This window comes from Cyphomyrmex costatus, unplaced genomic scaffold (assembly GCF_001594065.2).
Source record: "Cyphomyrmex costatus isolate MS0001 unplaced genomic scaffold, Ccosl1.0 scaffold415, whole genome shotgun sequence".
NCBI lineage: Eukaryota > Metazoa > Arthropoda > Insecta > Hymenoptera > Formicidae > Cyphomyrmex > Cyphomyrmex costatus.
Window position 1 is genome coordinate 341143 of NW_017278373.1, and position 20658 is coordinate 361800.

At 33.9% G+C, this 20658-nt stretch overlaps 1 protein-coding gene across 1 annotated transcript in view; it reads right to left on the bottom strand.

The window, feature by feature from the left end:
• The window catches only part of LOC108777207 (hemicentin-1), a 58211-nt gene that overhangs the window by 21532 nt on the left and 16021 nt on the right, over window positions 1-20658 (bottom strand). The window contains exons 2-4 of the mRNA XM_018544032.1: window positions 7086-7296; window positions 3913-4063; window positions 1694-1842 (exon numbers count right to left, since the gene is read on the bottom strand). Coding sequence (XP_018399534.1) covers window positions 1694-1842; window positions 3913-4063; window positions 7086-7296 — 511 coding nt within the window. The remainder of the gene's footprint in view (window positions 1-1693; window positions 1843-3912; window positions 4064-7085; window positions 7297-20658) is intronic.

The following is a 20658-nucleotide window of genomic DNA, read 5'->3' on the forward strand; positions in this document are numbered from 1 at the left end:
ACTGTGCAATCTATACTTACGAAATAGTAGTCCACAGACTAGTAATTTGCACGAAAAAGCAACGTAGAGTTCTTAGAATTAGACTTACAATTAGACGTTTAATTAGAACGTTATTTGGCATTGTCTCATTCGATTTAAAACGTTATTGTTATATAAAAATTTTTGTGTACATGTGCACGTGATATTAATCATAGTAGTAACATGTAGTGATGTGTCAGTGACACCATAAATCGTCTGTGTGTATAAGTCATACTTATACTACGATTAATCGTCTGTAAGATCCTATTAATATTTATTTACTATAGATAAGGCTCTTTTATTATAGTAAAAATTTAATCTACGAATATTTTTTGCACTTACTGTATACATTTCAACATTGTTATTTATGTCGTAGTAAAATCCGAGGTGAAATCAAAACATTGGATTTACTGAAATATATGCCAGTTAATGTGTAATTGCGTATTCGGTCAAATAAGCTTGTTTAAAACTGGAGAGAGAGAGGTATTGGGAATTTTTCGTCCAAAATGAATATCATGCAAATCCAGTTGTTGCGCTCTATCTAATCGAAAACAAGCGGTTAACCGTGAACTTTGATCGAATCGCATGATGTAGTAGACACGAAAATGTAGTATTACAAGAATGTCGACATGGAAATGTTTATACACCGGTACTTGGAGATTTTTCCGCATGCAATAGTTCTTGAACGTGTATATGTGCACGCGACGTTTATCGAAGGGCGTGCACATGACGCAGCAACCCGATTTAACTCGCGCGTGCTTCCTCGACGTAAAGAAAAAAGAACAGGAAGTATGAAGAAGAGAAAAATCCGACTATACCGAGTAGACGGTATATCGAGTTACGTGGCACAAGAAACGCTGTGTAATTTATGCAAATAAATAAAAAAAAAGTCATTAATTCTGTTCTCGATTCTATCCAGTAATAACTTCAATGCTCCACGGCAATAAAGAAGATATTGCCTGTTCAATAATATTAAGGTAATACGACGGATAAAATATAGCAGTTTAGTATTTTCGTTATTCGGTTAGTTCATAAGCGAATTACATTGTAACGTGGAACGCGTAAACTGTCGAGAACTTACCTCTGACTTTGTTTATCGAGTGAGTCTGGCTTGCATGCAGCATATCGTGTTTGCGGAATAGAAATTAATTGATATTTAAAGCAATAAACTTCCAATTTAAACATCTTGCAGTTTGTCGTACAAATGCTAACACGATGTAATTTGTATCATATTGTTCTACTGCTCTTATGAAAGCAGTGACTATAGAATAGAAAGGAAATATATTTGATAAAATCAAATCAAATCTAAAAGTCTCAAAATAAATAACTGTTATATATTTGTCACATTTGTAATAATGAAAACTCGTTGCGTAATCTCTGGTTGGTTTTAAAATTTAACAAATTATCGCGTCATGTAGGATCGGCTTGGCAGATAATGGCTAATATATGGAGGTACCCAGTGTCATTATGTGTTATCTGAAAATAAATAATGTGATGTCAAGGGCGATCTGAAAATTTCAACCGCGGATATTCAGACGTTTCCGTCGCGATATGTCATTAAGACAGCTTTGAGTATCCAAATATCCGGGTTGTCAAGTATGTCACGTGAGGCGAGGGATGATGGGCTGCCGGATAAGTTTGCGTCAGAAAAAAAATGAAATAGAAATTCGCTTACCATTCAGCACGTGGACCATTACGCTCGCTGGATTCGCGTTGCTAGGGACGCAGGTGTAATTTCCGCTGTCGGACAATCTGGCTTGTGTCACCAGTAGTCTGCTTGTCGTCCCGGTATCCGTTTTCTCCGTCTCCAGGGAAATGCCGCCCCTGCGGTGTACACTGAATTATCGTAGATACTTTGGCGCCATTCTCGTCATACACATTGCTACTTTGTCATTAATTCTCTCTGCGGGGAAGGGGCCGCAGCTAACATAACATTGGCAAAAAGCGCAATCATATATGGAACAGAAATGGTATTGCGAACTCGTTCGTATCGCACGTTGTCAAACGTCCGTTGATAAATGTGCACAAATAAACGTAAAAAGTTTAGTCGCATCAGATATAATTCATAAAAATGACGTATGACGTACACTGTAAAACGGTACGTAAAGTTATATTGTGTAAAAATTATATAGTTTATATATATTAGAAATATATAAAATTCCATATTTTTGCAAATACTTAGTATTTTTATTTGTATAAATATATTTTTATTTAAGACGAAAATTATAATAACAATATATTTTATAGTTTCTATGTAAATGTATAAATTTTTAAATGTTATATAACATAATAATAATATACTATATTACACGTATTATATTTCCATTTTTCGTTCATAATATTAATGACATTGCTTTAGAAAAAAATTGCAATTGTAATTTGTTCCCAAATTAATAAATTTTTAAATTTAATTTTAATTATAATTTACTTTTGCACGAATTGTTTAATTAATATAGAGAAGAATAATTTTATTTATAAGATGTGACTTTACGTGTATATGTAACACATATACTTTTGATAAAATTATCTACTATAAAATTATCTAATATAATTTTTGTAATTTTATATGTAATTAATTTTTTTATAATGTATATTAAAAACGATTGCAAAATATGACATTTTTAACATGTACCTAATATTATATTATTCTTTGATATTGTAAGTGGCACATTTTTTTCTGTAGAGAGAAAAAGTAGAGAATAAACTACCTTTACATTTCTTCGTATGAAGCGTTATCTGAACTAATTCCGGACAAAATTGCCGGATCAAGGGTCATTTGTTTTTTCGACTCTTGACGATCCTTCCCCGAGTTGACGGGATTGACGAAAAGATTAAAGGCGGGGTACTCTAACGCTTTCCGCCCGATCGGCGATACCGCAAAGTAGCGACCCGAAAAACTCGACCGAAGCCTTCCTGCTCATTTACCGAAACGGAGGAACTTACGAACCACACATCGCCAAGATCTCCACCAGTTATGCGATAATAGCAGTGACATTTGCGAGCGAATGGAAACGTTTATGTATATGTATATACAAAATGTATGTATACCATATACGTATGTAGGCAAAGGGTAGAAGAATTATAAGGCAAATGTAAGACTCAATCAGCATACAATGATTTTAAAAATATTTGTTTATTTAAAAAACCGTTTAAATTCTCATTTTTAAATAAAACAAAATATGTTTTATTTCATTTTAAAGAGAGTTTGAAGAAACCATTTTTTAAAAACATTATTTTATTTTAAAGTTTAAAAAAACGTTTTTTTAACGTTTGAGTGAAGAACAAGTTTTGAGAATAAAAAGAAAGGTTAAACCTTGTCGTGTCAGTAAGCTGCGGAAACTGTCAAAATACTTTATTTATTTCTATTGAGTTATCTATGATCCAAATTTGAGGTAATTTTGAAGATATTGTTTTAATACCACTTCATTTTTAAAACATGAGTACAAAATATATTGCTGCGCCTTTCTATATGGTATGTGGTTTTTCCTTACAAATTATAGCTATTTAGCGGTGTACTCTTGTGTACTGCTCAGTAAATAATTTATGTAAAATAAATATAAAATTAATGTTAAATAAATGTTTTCCGAATCATTATATTGTAATTAAATAAGTAATGCAATATAAATATTAAATAAGCGTTGAATAAATATTTTTGAGTTATTATTTCAAATGAATAGTTAATGTAAAATAAATATTTAATAAATGTTAAGTAAACGTTTTCTCTAAATGATTATTTCAAGTAAAAAATGAATAGAAAATAATAATCACATATAACAAATTATTTTAACAATAAAACATACAATTTATATAATTAATGAAAAATAAATATTTTAAAAACATCGTCTGCTGATTGAGAAGAATTAAGCTGAGAAACTCGATTCTTGCAATTTATACCTGGGACTGTCAAAATCTAGCACGGCCCCTCCTTGATACCAAGTAACGCTACTGGGAGGTGTACTTCGCACATTTACTTCGCACGTGAGGCTTATCGTGCTACCCTTCTTTACGTAGACGTCTTCCGGCCCCAGGATCGTCGCCTGAGCAGCTGTAACACATGTTAGAAACCGCATACGCTTAAATATTCCATATTTATCTGTGCTAAATGACAGGTTGCGTTTGGTATGGAAACATCAAATCGTGCTTTTAATTATATTCATTTGCTTTGCATGGCCCAAAATTTTACACAAGCGGGGTATCTTTCTGCTTATTTTACTAATATAAAATTTTAAGTAATTAAACGATCTTAATAGACTTGAAACTGATACTATTAACACGGCTTTTAAATATTAATACAGTTAGCTTATTATTAAAACTCTTTTTTTCCATGTATTCATATTTCTACATGAAATTGTAAATTGTAATGCAATTTATGTATTTTAGAATATTAACAGTTTTATATTATTGTCAAAGAAAAAATTTGCATCATATTCGTCTTTTTAACTTTTCAGAGTCAACGTGTAATAAACACGTATTTGCAAATTAACATAATTGATATGTTTCGTATTATCCACAAACAGAAAGAAAATAATTGCATTGACATCAATTTAATTAGAATATCAGATCTCATTCAGATGAAATCTTCTGCTAGTTTATTAGTCAGATATTGTTAAATATTAATTAATATAATTTATTTAATATTAGCAATTCCATCTAGGTAAAATTCATCCTTTTTACGAGTTGAAAAATATTGCCGATTAAATAAATAGATATAAGCAACGCATCTTTGCATATGCCAAACTTCTTGTTTAGAAAATTTTAATTACACAATCGACGACTTAAAATTTAATAATTTTAATAATTATTTGATGATTCCAACCTTATAGCATAATTCATAAATGATAAAATAAAGAAATCTCTCATTGACTTTTGCACAATAATAAATTAAAATAAATTAATATGTAAAAATGTTTATCTATCATTTCAAATCAGTAAGATAATAATCTAGGATATACAAGGAAAAAAAGATATGCATAAAAATAATAATATACATGTAATACATTAAAATTTGTTATTATTAATAAAAATTTTCGCACAACAAGAAAATGCGCATATCTTTCTGTTAATAGTTCAGTACTTACTTATTACTCAAATCATTGCTGCAGTTAAAAGAATTATATAAAATACACATAAAAACATGCAAAGAAAATCATGCACAAAATACTAATTTCAATAAGAGATAATCAAACATTTTCCAATTTATAGGGGTACAAAAGTTTTGTACCAATAAACTATCACTAATAACCGCAATCTACAAATCTAAATAAGTTGAGGCCGTACGAATATTGCCCGGAAAATGTTCTCATTACGCTTGCATTGGGTTCTCAACATTTCAAAAAAGGTTTTCGCACGCGGTTCCACTGAACATTTAACGCATAGTATATTTACGACTCGCAATATTACAGCGGAAAATTAGCACGCGTTAGCGTCAGCTGTATCTGTGTAAAAAAAATATTTGCCCGACAGTTCCGAGCGTAACAACACCTAAATGAAGAGCAGAGTGCTGCCCGTGTTTTACCTTCCTCATGCTACGACCTCAACTCATTGGTGAACGGAAACCGTCGGTGGCGGCTTGGCCATAAATATACAAAAAACGTTCATGCATTGTTACTGCACGTAACTAAATTGCGAATAACACTTCTAGCAGCTAGCAAATTCAATAGCTTGGAAAAGGAGTCTGCTCTCTGCGTGAGTCTAACCTGAGTTGAACGTCCGGTGAATGGCGTTTGGTGTGGTGATGGCAGGGACAGGGGCACTTTCTGGAATGGGAGGACAGAAAAGATATCGAGTTAATCGATTTCGTCAATACCTATTGCTTCGGGGGTTAGGAATTGAACTAATGTTGAAAGCACTATCAGTATACATATATGGATCACGTATGCCTGTATATAAAATATCGAATATAAAGAATATTTCTCAATGTCAGTTCTATCAAAGAATATTCCTCAAAGTAAGTTTCTGTTTCTTTTACCGTTCATTTTTATTCATGTAAGTCAAGACAGTGGAGATTCTTTAATCAAATTTATATTAAATCGTTTAACCTATTATAATGAAATTAAACTGTAACGAGATTCAATGAATTCCTATTTAAAATCTCTCGGATCCAAGCAATAACCGAATTATTAAACTAAATTAATTGATGAGCAAATAAAATTACATGTGTTATTATTTTTCAACATCTTTTGAATATTTGAATGTTCTGTAGATATAATATTAATATTTATACAATGGAATCTGTAATTTATCTTATTCCCAGAAAACGTGTCGAAATGAATCCTCTTGTCAGAGAAATTTTTAATTGTTAAAATATTTTATAAGTTTTGTATTGAGCGATTATATATACATTCATATATATATAGGTGCTTTACATATTGAAAGACGAAATCGATACTGTGCGCTGGTAATAATTAAAGTAACTGCAATATTATGCCATCACTCGATCAGAGAAATAGATGCAACAAAGCTAATCGATACTTTAGGATGTTCCTCACGTGACAGACATGCAAGCGGAAGCATTAATCACTTTGGTCATGCTGGTGCGTATTCGAGTTATCCAGCAGTGTCATTCCTGATCAATCAGGTGATAGACACTTATATGAAAGCGTTCAGATATTCTTTCACCTATCGTAAAATTACGTAAAATATATTTACAACGGTATAGAGTTATTACGGGATCTAGCTTAACCCTTTTACAGTTTTTCGCTCATCTTAATTAAAATAAATTAAAGCTTATGTAGGTTATGAATTTAATACATTTTGTGTAATAAAATAAATTATAATATAATATACCTATATATTCAAATTTATAAGATATGTATATATTGTAAATATATTATGCACACTACATAACGTCAGAAAAATTAAAAGTTTACAAATCTATATTTAGTGCATTTTAATATATACTTAAGTATAATTGAGTTTTCTTTTCTCTGTTCTCTCTCTTTTTCTCTTTGTCTTCCCTTGTCTCGTGATAAAATTTGTTTGGAAAGTGTATACTTTTTTCAAATTATAAGCGATCCGTAAAAGGGTTATCTGACGACATTCTAAAGACTTTACGACCTTGATTTTACCTTCGACTTTTAACATGAAGGCTAAGTTCATTTTTGGCTCGGTGTTAACCTGGCATTCATAAATCCCAGCGTCCCGTGGTTGGATGTATTCGATCCTCAGCGTCCATTCGTCGGATGATTCGGGATGCTTAACGGAAAATCTTGCGTCCCCCGTGTAAGCGAAGGTCGATGACGTCAGGATATGCAAATCCCTCTTACGTATCCAGGAGATCTACAAGCAAAGTGAATGCTCGATTAGACTCCATCTGCTCGAGTTCCGACCATCGATTTGCCTACTTGAATAATTGATGCGATTATTGTAATTGCACTCCCATTGTTTTAGGAAAATATTATTATATTGAAGTTGCAACAAGTTTAATTTAATGTCAAAAAAGGCTATAAGTAAACACCTTTTAAGAAAAAATGTTTAACTTATATATATTTTTAAAATTCGATAAAATTTTTCTGTTATACACAATTCAATTTTAATCGAAGATTAAATCTTCCACTATTACATTAGATATTTTTGGGAAATATGTTTTATGTAATCGAAATAGAGTGGCAAGAGAAGACCGATCGGATCTAGTCTCCCTCAATTCATCAGACGACGGCAATTAGTCGATAGCACGATTAATCGACTCTCGGTTAATCAGCATCCAACTATCCATTTATTTGATCAATTATGTCGTCCGTCATTAACTCCTGATACTGCTGTCCGAGTCGGTTTAAAAAGCGACGTCCATTTCCGTCAGTTTAACTGTCAGTTTGTCGTTGTAGAAAATATTTCAAATTTAACAATAACTTTCGTGCGACCGCATAGGCATATAATGCGTGGACGGTTTGTCCGCCCATTGTTATAATGCTTCCTGCACAAACACGCGTAATGTGTAACATTTCGTCCGCGCAAATGTTAAATATTGTCGGTCCGTGTTGCAATAAATATTCCGTTCGATCGATTCCATCGTCAATTGTTGATCGATCAAGCACGCTGCCTGTGATAATAACAGAATTACCACACCGTTACATCAAAATTGCAGTGTAATCTGAAATTTGTCGCAGCTTGGCGCATACATGTCAGCGTGTATGGCATTACAAATGAGGTATTACATTTTCGTGGTTTACAACACCGCCTATTAAGCACGATAATAAACGGTTTCCGCGGTTTAACCTTTCGGATTTTGTGGATTATCACGCTATAATTATCGTGGTAATATCAAAAGATATGAGCTGTATATATTTCAGATATTATGCTAAGATTTAAATTGCTCTATTAAGAGAGTTTTAATTTTATAAGCAAATCTAGTATTTTCTATTTTCATTAGAAACAAATAAAATTTTTCAATTTTGTAACTGTCTCCATTCGTCTCTAGCATATCGAATAAAAATGTATAATACTATCGCATACATAAATTGCTGAACGATTTCAATCTTTATTTCATTCAATTGTAAATTATACGGCGCATTCCTCTTAAAGTGATGCCATATATGAGTTTAATATAAAATAAAGGTTCCCCAATCCGAAGTAAATTTTGTCAGACGATTGTGGCGAATCATTTTATTGAATTGCTCGAATCCCTCCAAACGTTTCTAGTCGACGCAACATTGGTACTGTTTAATCGATAGCAATGGCACACGTATAACGGTCGGATTGGAAAAACGTATTAGGTCTCCCCAGGCTCACAGGGGTAGTATTTGAGACAGCCGTTAAAGGTTGTCTCCGAGCCACCCCAACAATTATAGAAGTACGTGCCTTTGACTAGCACACCTACAAGACATCCTCGGCGTCTCTCTCGACTCGCTATTGGACTTCCTTAGCAACGACGGATCGTTAAACGTATATGTTCTTTCCGAACAGAAGATGCTCTCTTCACCGCTTTTATTAATTATTCCCCATCGCATCTTTTTGGAAATCGCCTTGATTTTAAAATGACATGATCCTTTCGCGCGAGACATTGGATAGAGTTTGTGAAATTCTGGATATTAAGCGGTTGATAAAGGGTCGGTCTTTTGATCCAACATGCTATAAATGTATATATATATATGTATAAATATATATATATATATATATAAGAATCGAACTTATCCTATTTTCTATTATTGCTCTTGGGCCGTTCTGGAATCTATTGCTTGGAAAAGGAGATATTTCACAATTTTACTATCCATCGCGCCAATTCTTCACAAAATATTCTGATATAAAATGTATGTCTGTAAGATACAGAAATATTATCAGATAATACCTTATCTCTTTCATTAAATACATATATCTATCTATAAAATATGTGTACATGTAAGATACACGTTTTATTTCAATTGAAATAACACTCTAAATATTTCCTATTTGTAATAAAAACTGTATTTACGTAATGTATAATTTAAAAAAGTTGTTAGATAAGTGCTGCAAATGTAGCATTTCGTAACTATCCTAAAAAGTATAGTTGATTAATTATTGCTTTTTTGTAATTAATAGATTTTATTTTCGATTAATTTATTGTATATATAAAATATAAAATTTATAATTATGTGACACTCTATAGATCACAAAGTAGCGAACATAAGATATCGATGGGTAAGTCTCTCAAAGAATATTTTAAATTAGAAATTATAAAATATATCTTGTCTACATAAATTATCAATTAGTATATCAATAATATTAAATTCTAATATTTTTAGATCTAAGAAATTTCTAAGTTTAAGAATGTTGTAATGAAAATTATTTAAAATTCCGACGAAAACTGATCGTAATTTTTCCGTTTAAAAAACAGAAAGCAAGAAATCGGAGGCTCATAAGTATGAATTTAAAAAACACTCACACATGCCTGTACATTTATTTTATCTATTCATTTATTTTATCATTCACACCTCTCTCTCTTTCTCTATCTATCTATCTATCTATCTATCCATCTATCTCTCTTGTCTCCTTCATAGTTATTGTTTCACGCCTTTATTATATATCTATTGTGTATTTCACACACAATAGATATATAATAAATAACAATTCAAGGAAAATTAAATATCCTGCAGCTGTTATATTTAACCTTTTGGGATCACAGTCATTTGTAACAAATCCGAACTCTTGTAACTCAGATTCCGAGAGTAAGAATATTACATGTTCGAAGTGTTATCGTTTCACTTTATTATGGCGATTATTATGCCGATATGACAAATGGGTTACTTTCAATATATTAAATTGCTTATGATTGTATTGTTAATAATTTTTAATTAAATATAATACTATATAACTGACTGACCACAACGTGTAGATGTAAGACGCATACACAATTAAATTAAAACGGTAGACGGTGTCGTCTTTTTCTCTTTGTGAGAGATATTAAAGATTTCTAATTATTAGAAAGGTAAAAAAGAAAAAAATATTTTATCAACAATAAAAATGTATATTTTACGTAAAACTATAATATCTTTATAGTGTTTGTTTTACTAAAAAATAAATAATAGTAATAAATTAATAATAAATATTATTTATTATTATAACATATATATTTAATAGATATATTTAATTTGTAAAAAATTTTATATTCAAGTGCTCCATCGTATGCATTCTTGAAAGTTGAAGATAGACTCTTCTACAAGTACTAGCTTTTAATCGTCTTATCGTCAAAGTCAAACTATCTAAAATTAGACTAAAATTTTCACACGACACGTCTCTAAGAACAATCGACGCAATCTGCAGCGAGATAACCAAATTCGTCCCACAATTTCCAAGCACAAGAACACTTCGTTCTTCCTACCACAGGCAAGAGGAATTACGAGGCAAGAAAGGACGGCGCTCACAATGTTGCGCCAGCTTAGAAATCAGAGCGTACGAATAGCGAAAGGAACGAGACGGGGCAGCATCTCCCTCGTATGCTCCTCTGCAAACTTTTTGCTTGTTTCCTTTACATCCTACAGGAATATCCGGCAAGAGAAAAAGGGAGAGTGCAAGCTTACGACGGAGAGCTAGGAGATATATAAAACATCTTCAAGCACAATTTGCCAGGCGGTAAGCGAGCTTTCAGTGGCTTTGACCTTTCGTCGCCGTCATGAAGATCTACCATTTTCTGCTTAGGTCAACCTAAAAGTGCTCTGAGAATGCGTCTCTTTGTACGGCTATATGATCCCGTGCGCAACGTTTGAGATCAGCAATCTCGATTTCCCTTTAATTCGTGATCGAATACAGGCAGATTGTAAGCGCATACATCTAAAAGCGGATATAGTGCAGCGTAAAATCGAACGTATTGAAAGCAGAACCAATATAGCCGTCAATCTCGTACTTCTTTCCAAAATATTCTTTTGGTCATCCTTTTATATAATGTTCTTCGATTGATATGGATTTGTTGTTATTGAAATAAGTAATAGGAAATTTAAGATGTAAAATATGACAATTTCTTTTCCGAATCCGTTTTATTATCGCGAAAATGTTTCCATAAACTGTTACCCTTTTTGCTCTCTTGTTTTTTTTTCTTTTACAATTGATGTAAATAAAATGTTTTTTCGCCTTCAAAAATTAGTCTTATATTGTATTTTAAGGAAAAAGGTTGTATAAAATAAAAAATTTTAAATTGTTGAAGCTAGTTGATGGAATAAAATGAGTGTGTGAATTTGGCAGATTTCAGCGATGCAGTACCTACATTTGAATACATGAATTTCAAATACTGTCATATTGTATATGGTTTTGGACCCATATATAACCGGATGTCCGCTAATTCTGCACGATATTTTGTAACTGATCTAAGATTTATTCAATGTATTCATATAACATTATAAAGAGAATTAAGAGAACAGTTAAAAAAGCTATTCTGGATATTCAATAGTATAATTATATATTGATAATTTTGTATTTTGTGTTTTATTTTGATAACCATTGGAAATGTCTAGATTAAAAATCAAAATGTATGTTTAGATTTAATGTAATTTTTTATTTTTGTAATATTGTTCAATTTTTATACAACCAGCGTTTGACTCGAATAGTCCTTTAATATTGTATTTAAAAAAATCAAAGACTACGAAGTCATTATAAGGATTTCTTAAAAAGTTATTGTAATCTCTGACAATGTAAAAGATTTTTTTGAACAGACGAAGGTTCACCAAAAATGTGAATGTATCCTATCGCGGGTGTACGAACCGAAGATAAATTCTATTTACGGGAGTCTCAATATACAAGTAGTTGCACTTTTGCACAAGTTGGTCGACGTGCCGTGTTACAGCTCAATTCTCCGTTTCTTTCTCTTGTTTTCTCAAGTTTTCGTGGGATCTCGGGACGCAGTCAGGCATGTCGATCAATTTGGCCGAGACAGTTTGTATCCGGTCGGTTTTGTCTCTGGCGCGAACTAACAGACGCACGACAATATCGACTGACACAAGTGAAATAAAAGAGGGGAAAGCATAAAGAGGGAAAGCCGTTTGAAGACTTTGACATAATCCATTTACGCGTCAATTTTTAATGATGGTACTGACACATTGTGCTTTCGTACATGCCAACGTATCGTACGTCAAAAAAATACCTAAAGGTTTTACAACTTATGCTTGTAAATTTATGTGTTTTGTGCGCGCGCGAACGTGTATTATTCATTTCATTAAGAAATATATTTAAAAAATACTTGTTTCATGTTAGAAGTTTAAAAAGACTTTTTAAAAATTGACATTTTATAATTACTTATATGATTAAATATCCACATGCTTTTTAACAATAATTCTTCAAATAACTCCGATAACAGTTAAATATAAAGAATTATTGTTTAAAAAGTACATTATTATATGGATATTCAAGAAAATAATTAATCATTATCTATCAATATCAAATTGTCGAATATTAAAGTGGATTTCTGTATAAGGGATACTATTAGATAAAAGTATAAATAATATTGAAGTAAATGTTTATTACAAGACATTACGAAATAACGAATCCTTTACATTAATAATATTGTGCTAATTTTATAATAATCATTTTCAAATAAGATCAGCATTACTACTAATAATTACCATTAACGTATTGTAGTAGGTAAATCGTTTCTCATCTCTCATCTCTTCATTTCTCAAACAGAAACTGCAAACGCGTATCATCTGTGCGCAAATGCAGCGAGAGGCACGTCACACTAGAATACGCACGCTAGAACATTAGCGAAATCCATCCGACGAAGACTGCAGTGGTGTTGCCACATTGATCACCGCTATGACGTACTCGCGAAATTGTCAGACAGTCCCCGCAGCATGCGAATTATTTCGCGGGCGCAGCAATATCGGCCTGGAGGCATGCCGCGCGATTATTTTATCGCGGGGTAGTCGGTATACCGAGCGATAGAAATTGGAGGTACCAATTAGCAGGTGGTATCAATTTAATGGCCGCCCGGCATCGTTCGTCATCGCTGTTAGTGCGGCGAAACGCGTTCGACACGGGTGCGTTGGGCGTTGATTATCGTCGCCGTCGTTATCGTCGTCATTACTTGAATACCCTATCGGCCGCTTTCACCCCTGGTCGCTTCACCCTCCATTCTCTCACGATCCGCTCTCTTTCCCGCCCGTGGCTCTTCCGAGTCGGTCGTAGTATAGTTGTCTCCTCTTCTCTCTAACGAGGAAAGCTCGCTCATGATAATAAATTAAATCGAATTTCACGCGCAAACAAATTGACGCTTTATTAGGACATGTTGTTTGAGTAATGTTTTGTAACAAATTTTATCGGTAATTTCAACGTTGAATTTTCCGTGAAAATCTACGTGTTAGCGAACAGGTACCATCATCGACGACACGTTGATTTTCGAAAATAGACTTTGTAATTGACACTTTGTAAACGCTCGACCGGTAACCTGATAGACAATTTCAGTCACGTCATTATTTTGGTACATGGAGAGTCAAGGTGAAGTACAGGAGAGTTATTATGTATCAAGAGTAGAAACACGTTATTTAAACGTTTATCACATCCTTAAAAAATAATTATTAAATTGCCCAAAAATTTAATTTTGTAAAATTAGAATCTCAATGAATACAAGACTTCGCGGAGCAAAGATTGTAATTCAGAAGGGATCGTACATCATTCGAACGAGCTGTCGAAACGAGGCGAGACTAATGTCGGGCGATCGAACGAATTTCCGTTGCCTCAGCGGAAGACACTTAGGCGTGGCAAGAATCCAAATTCTCGCGGAATTCTCTCTAAAAAGGACAGTGGACCAACGGCGCCGAAACAAACGGCGTTTCTCTTTTAACGAAGTGGCTCCGGGCGAATTGTTAGCCACTATCTATTGCACCGTTCGATTACTGAAATAAGAAGCGTGGGGTAGGCGTGAACGAGAGATAGGAGAAAACTCAAGTGAAGGGAGTTAAGTTTGGATTAGAAGTGAAAAAGGAAGCGAAGCAGCCTTGAAAGAAGATGTACGGAAGATTGAGGTTGCGAGGAGGAGGAGAGGAGCGGTGTGAAGAAGAGAGCGGAGAGGCGGAATTTAACGAAGCTGTTTGAGGAAGTGAGGTTGTTGAGATAGGTTCGATTAGACGTTCGCAGCAGGACTCGAACAACAGAACACAAGAGATAAGAACAAATTGAATTAGCGAAGAAAATGGAGAGGATGATAACGTTTTGAAGGAAACGAAATTATGTTTGGATATTCAGAAATGATTAAGAGCAAAGAATGAAAAAAGATAAGATTAATGGAATAACGAGATAATAAAAGAAAATATATAATTTCTCGATAAAATTTGAATATACGTAGATTATAATACATATTGTAAAATATAAAATAAAATTATTTTTGTTGTAAATGGATAATAAATAAATAAATAGATAAATACATATTTTCTTTCATAAATTATCTTTTCTTGTAAGATAGTATTTAGAATTGTTTTCAAATCATTCGATTTTCTCATTCCAACTGGCAATGGAAGTTCATATATTGTAGTATATAAAATTAATACGTACTTATTATACATAAATGATGATATTATTATAAGGTGTAGAAAGTTATATGATTGCTTTTATAGTCCCTACTTATGAAAACTAGACAAGTTTAATTGTAGTATTTAACTCTCCAACTTTATATAACTTTGTTATATAATTTAATAGTTTATTAATCTTTTTAAAATTAATTTAAAAAATTATTTATTTCATTCATGAGCATTTTGATACGTAACTTAGATATATTTTATAAGTATATATTCAGGAACTAAACTGGTATTACGTTTATATAAGAAGACAAAGGAAAAATAAGGAGGTCACAAAGAGTCTGGGAAACGGCTGGGTTTAGGTTAGATCCAAGTAGATGGGGAAGTAAGAAAAAAGTAAAAAAGCAAACGAAGATATTGGAGGGTGAAAAGGGGTAAAATAGGGTGGTACAGGCGAACAGTCCACTCGAAGAGACGGCAGCTAATTAGTATTGGAGCTCAGTACGCCTCTTTGCAACGCGAAAACTGCCCACTCTCTCCCCCCCCCCCCCCAAGGACCGAAGGTGTTGCTAGGGGTGTCTTGGGGGTAGTTCACGTTAATGAGCCTCCAGTAACGACGCCTTTTTCCTTCGTGGCCATATATTCAGTCGAAAGGCGCGGCTCTTACCGACTAGCTGGCGCATTCTCTCACCATTGCACTTCCGCCTACCCTTCGCCGCACTGGATCATCCCTCGTGCTTTATGGCGCGATCTTCCTGAGAACCAGACGAATATTCGCGCTGCCATAAGGTCGATCCGTTGGATGAAAAGCGATGGCAGATACCGGAGTGCAGCGCGATCATTTTATGGCAGTCATGAAAGACGGAACAAATGAAGCAGGAATATTTTATAAAAGACTAAAATACTTTATAAAAGATTTAGAATGCTTTTAATAATATTAAAATAATTGGAAGGAACTGGTTAAAATTATTGTTACCTCTCTATATTTATACTTTTAATTTTATGTTTTAGTTCAATTTAGTATCAATGAATTTTGTAAATATATTAATTTGCGTTAAATGATTTAATCATTTTGCATATATTTTATTTGAAAATTAATATATTTGTGCAATTAACCCTGAATAAATTTTTAATTATGTAATAAATTTGCAATAAAAGGATATTATACTAGTAGAAGTTATCAAAATATATCTGATCAAATTTTTAGCCGCAACGTAAATGTGCGGTTCAAAAATTGCGACAAGCAAAACTTTGGAATCCATCGAAAGGTGGAAATTTTCAGAGAACATGTCGACATCTCATGCGCAATTCCTCGCGAAGCAATCAACGCGCGCAGCCTGCGGGAAACTTTTCGGGTAGTTCCTGATAAACATGAACTGCGTCATACGTGGAATACGCTCGAAGGCGTCCGTGGCGAAACTTGTTCGATTCCCACCGGCACCTTCATATTCGCGAGCAAAACTGCAAAATCGCTCTCGCATGCGCACGCGTACAGAGTATAAATCTAGCGGATGGTTGCGTGTACTCGGCATGCAGCCAATAAACGGACATGCAAATTCCTCTGAAGTACTAGTATGCAGTGAAAAACTGCTGCAACTGATATAAAAAGCGAAAGAGAGAGAGAGAGAGAGAGAGAGAGAGAGAGAGAGAGAGAGAGAGAGAGAGAGAGAAAAGCGAGAGAAACGAAGAACGTATAGAACGATAATAAAAATGCGCGGAAAAGGGAGTGAAGAGCAACAGTTGAAAATTGTTGCCTCAGAAATATGATATAACATTGCTAAATTCCATAATCAGTTTTATGTGTTCCATTTTATTGTTTACATATTTTAATATAAAAACAATTGTATCAAGAAGAAATAAAACGTGCAATATGTAAATGTAAATATTTGAGCTATTCAAAATTCCTGACGTAGCGTAAACGACTACATCGCCAGTTTCAAAGTTAAAGATAGAATGGACTCTATCATTCACTTCATCGATAGCCGACGGGCGGGTTTACCTAATCGACGGTGTTTCCGCGCGGCCAAGCAATTCGGGGCGTCGAAAACCGTTTAGTAATTTACCGCTAGAAATCGAATGAATCGCCGTGAATTTAACGTGCACGCTCGTGCTCTCCGTCGTTTATTCGGCTAACTTAATTTTTCAATTTGACATTTTCCTACGTTAGCGACGACGGTAACGATAGTGGCAGCTCTTCGATAGATTGCGACCGAGCGTACTTGTCCGTACACGCACATACAGATGCGCATACGTTACTCTATAAATCGTGCATTTCCCGCGAATTTTCCCCGAGATCGTCCCCCGGAACCGTCACGACAAGCTCGCGCGTTGGTGTGCACGTATGTACACGTACATGCTCCCTCTGGATATATTGCCGCGCGGTGACATAGTAATGGTAGCTGCGGAGAGACGGCAAAGTAAACACGTGATCGATATTGTTTGATTTATGTGCAGCAAGAGCGTCGACGGTCACTGTACGATCACGGAATGTTTTCGGAGCCTGCATCCGCGAGCGATAGTCGGGGGTTGACGGGGGTAGGATCTCGTCAATGTGGCCGGGCACACCAACGTGGATCGAGAGAACGAACCTGGAACCCGCTGCCTGCTCCGAATTTCTAATTTTCGATATTGACAACCGAACGAGTCCCGGTCAACGTCGCGTATCCCTTTTTACCTTCTCTCGCTTCTGATGTGCATTCGCTTCCTCTCGTCATTCTCAACGACGGCGGACGAAACGGTGTTTGTTGTTCGCGGTACACGGCACGGCCGACGGAAATATTTGTGCTATGTAATTCGTGTGATTTGTTTACATTCGCGTAAAGTGTACTCACCGTATCATGTTGACAAAGTGTATCGAATTGCCTACTTGGCCGTTATTGTTCGTATATTTATCGTTATTGCGTTTGTTCGGTGAATGCTACTGTCCTTTTCTCGACCGTGTACGAGATGCACCACGTTACAATTTATATCGATTTACGTTTCGCATTCCATAATATATTGATTACCCAGGATAGTTTATGAAATATCTTAAATGGAAGATCAAACTTTCAGAAATCCACATGATATTGGATTGGTTCTAGATATGATATTGAAAATTTAAAGATGTTGAGGAACGTTCACAAATTTTAGATTCCACATGTGCTCTCAAAAATTTGAACTTTATCGACATTTTTATCATCGGAAATGTCGATACTGTATAAATGATGCATTCTTTTACACTTGTTTATTTTATATACACACATACACATATATGTATATATTCACAAACAAACTGACACTGTTTGTCATCATTTTGACGTCAAAATGACATTTTTAACGTCATTTGACGTCAAAATGATGACATATAACGTCCACTTGTTTGCTAGGTATATATATTAATATACATAAATACAGTGTCAATAATTATACCTATATATTGGAATTTAAATATTCAAGATATTAGAAACTATAACAAAGTTTAGCCACGAAGCATTTTATTATCTAACATCCTGTAAAAGAGAAGGATATATGTATTCTTTTCTGTATATTATCTTTTTAACCTATATCGACTTATTCTATAATTTTAATTAAAATTGTAGAGTGAGACAGCAAGTGAGATAGTATGATATATAGAAAGAAAATACATATATTACTTACATACTTTCTCTCTTTCGCAGAATTTTGATAAAGTCGCTCGTGATAGACTCTATTACATTGAAAAATTCTAATATATTATATATATTTCCTTATACATTATTATGTTGTAACATACATTATATTATGTTGTACCTCTCTCTTTCTTACTTTTATTTTGTCTTTTCTTAATTTTTTTCTCCATAGAAAACATAAAAATTTCACAAATATTGCATTTTTGACAATATAAACGTTACCCAAGCAATGAAATAGTTCACATGTATGTTTTCTTTCTGTGTGTTTAAATTTCACGATTTAATTTTTCATATTTATGTACCAAGTATAAATAGATGAGTATCCCCTCATAATATTCAAAGACTTCCTGAGTGTTCTCTTCTCAGGTGAAGCAGTCGACCGCGATTTCTCGTAAATCGCTCTTTCTTCCGTGCACCTTGCAACGGAAGTCGAGGCCGGGCGATTTCTCACCCCGGATGAAGAGTAACGCGCGTCAGGCGTTTCGGTCGTTCAAGCGCACCGGTAAACACGCGCTAGTGCGCCGGAAGTTCTTGGCTCCGTCTTCTTAACACTGTAGGAAATTAAATGATCGATATTAATACATCACGCGATAGATATACGTATCAAGTCCGTAATTGCGGAGCGGAATGCATCGTATTCGGGCGCCGCGATGCAACCAGATTCGCCTGCGCTCCCATTACATTGAATTTCACGTCCGCCTTGTACGTGACATCTACATCACCCGATGATTTACGTAACACTACGTGATGCATTATTTATTGAGCTTAACCAATGAAGATGCGTTCAATCATGCATCGAATTATGGTAATAGCTGTGAAGAGATTCTTTTATTTGATATTTTTTATGAGTATCTTTTTTTCAATATCTTCATTCAAAATGTATGTAATAACCTTGTAATAATTATATAAATTAATTATTATTAATCGATAATACTTCAAAAATTGACAAATAATCTCATAATAATGTTCTTAACTTATTCCAATTATAAAATATTTATGTTTAGAGATTTAATTGAAAGCGCAAAAAAGAAAAATTTTGTTTTTTGAAAACAGTTTATACTCTTTTTTTAAAAAAGAAAAATATATACACCAAGTGCATAAAAATGGTATTAAACTGCTTAATCAATAATGAATATGAAATAAATGTAATTAACCAAGTATTTCATTACGCAAGACACATAAGACAGATCGAAAGTGACTAAAATTATCAACTGGATTATAGTGAAGAAAAAACTTGGTGTGCCCGGGTCTTAAAATGGTCCCTTTTCGGAACTCGGTTTCCAGATCTCGGCTGCACCAAAATATTATTCAAACTGGTCGCAATCGAAAGATACCGATGATATTATATATAATAAAAGTGTTTAGATTTTTAATTAAGCTTTTAATTTCTCAGTAGTTTTAATCTAAAGTTTGTACATGTCAAAACTCCAAATAAAGCTAGTAGTAACGAATTTGGCAGTGACATGAATATATGCAATGACGTTCACGGGTCAAGCAATCAAATCAAGCGATTATAATTTTTATGTACTTGGCGTCGAGACGCTACCGCGTCGCTTGATATCTATATACAATTTATAACAATATAGAAATACAGAATTTAAAATTTAATATTACTGTTATAAATCTAATATGCAAATCAAGAACTATACGATATTAATTTTGTCAGGAGACGCGGTAATGTCTCCGGCCGTATTCAAAAACTGAAAGACAAGTCTCTTATCCCGAGCCACCAATGTCCATTTTTGGAGGGTGCATAACTACTAAAATATAAAAAATTTTGAATCAAATGTTACATGTAAAGTAACTGATATATTATTAATTAAAAGTGCCAAAGTGAACATTTATAAATTGTATGTAACTTTCGGCCGATTTTCGAATCGCCTCCGCCTTCCGTTGTCCCCCTCACCGCTCCGCGCGCAAATCAAATGCCCCGTTCGAGCATCGTGCGGTATTTGATCTGCGGTGAGATGAGGGGGACAGCGGAAGGTGAAGGCGATTCGAAAATCGGCCGAAAGTTGCATATACTTTATGTATGTTCACTTTGTACTGGCACGTTTATTAATAATATATCAGTTACTTTTCAC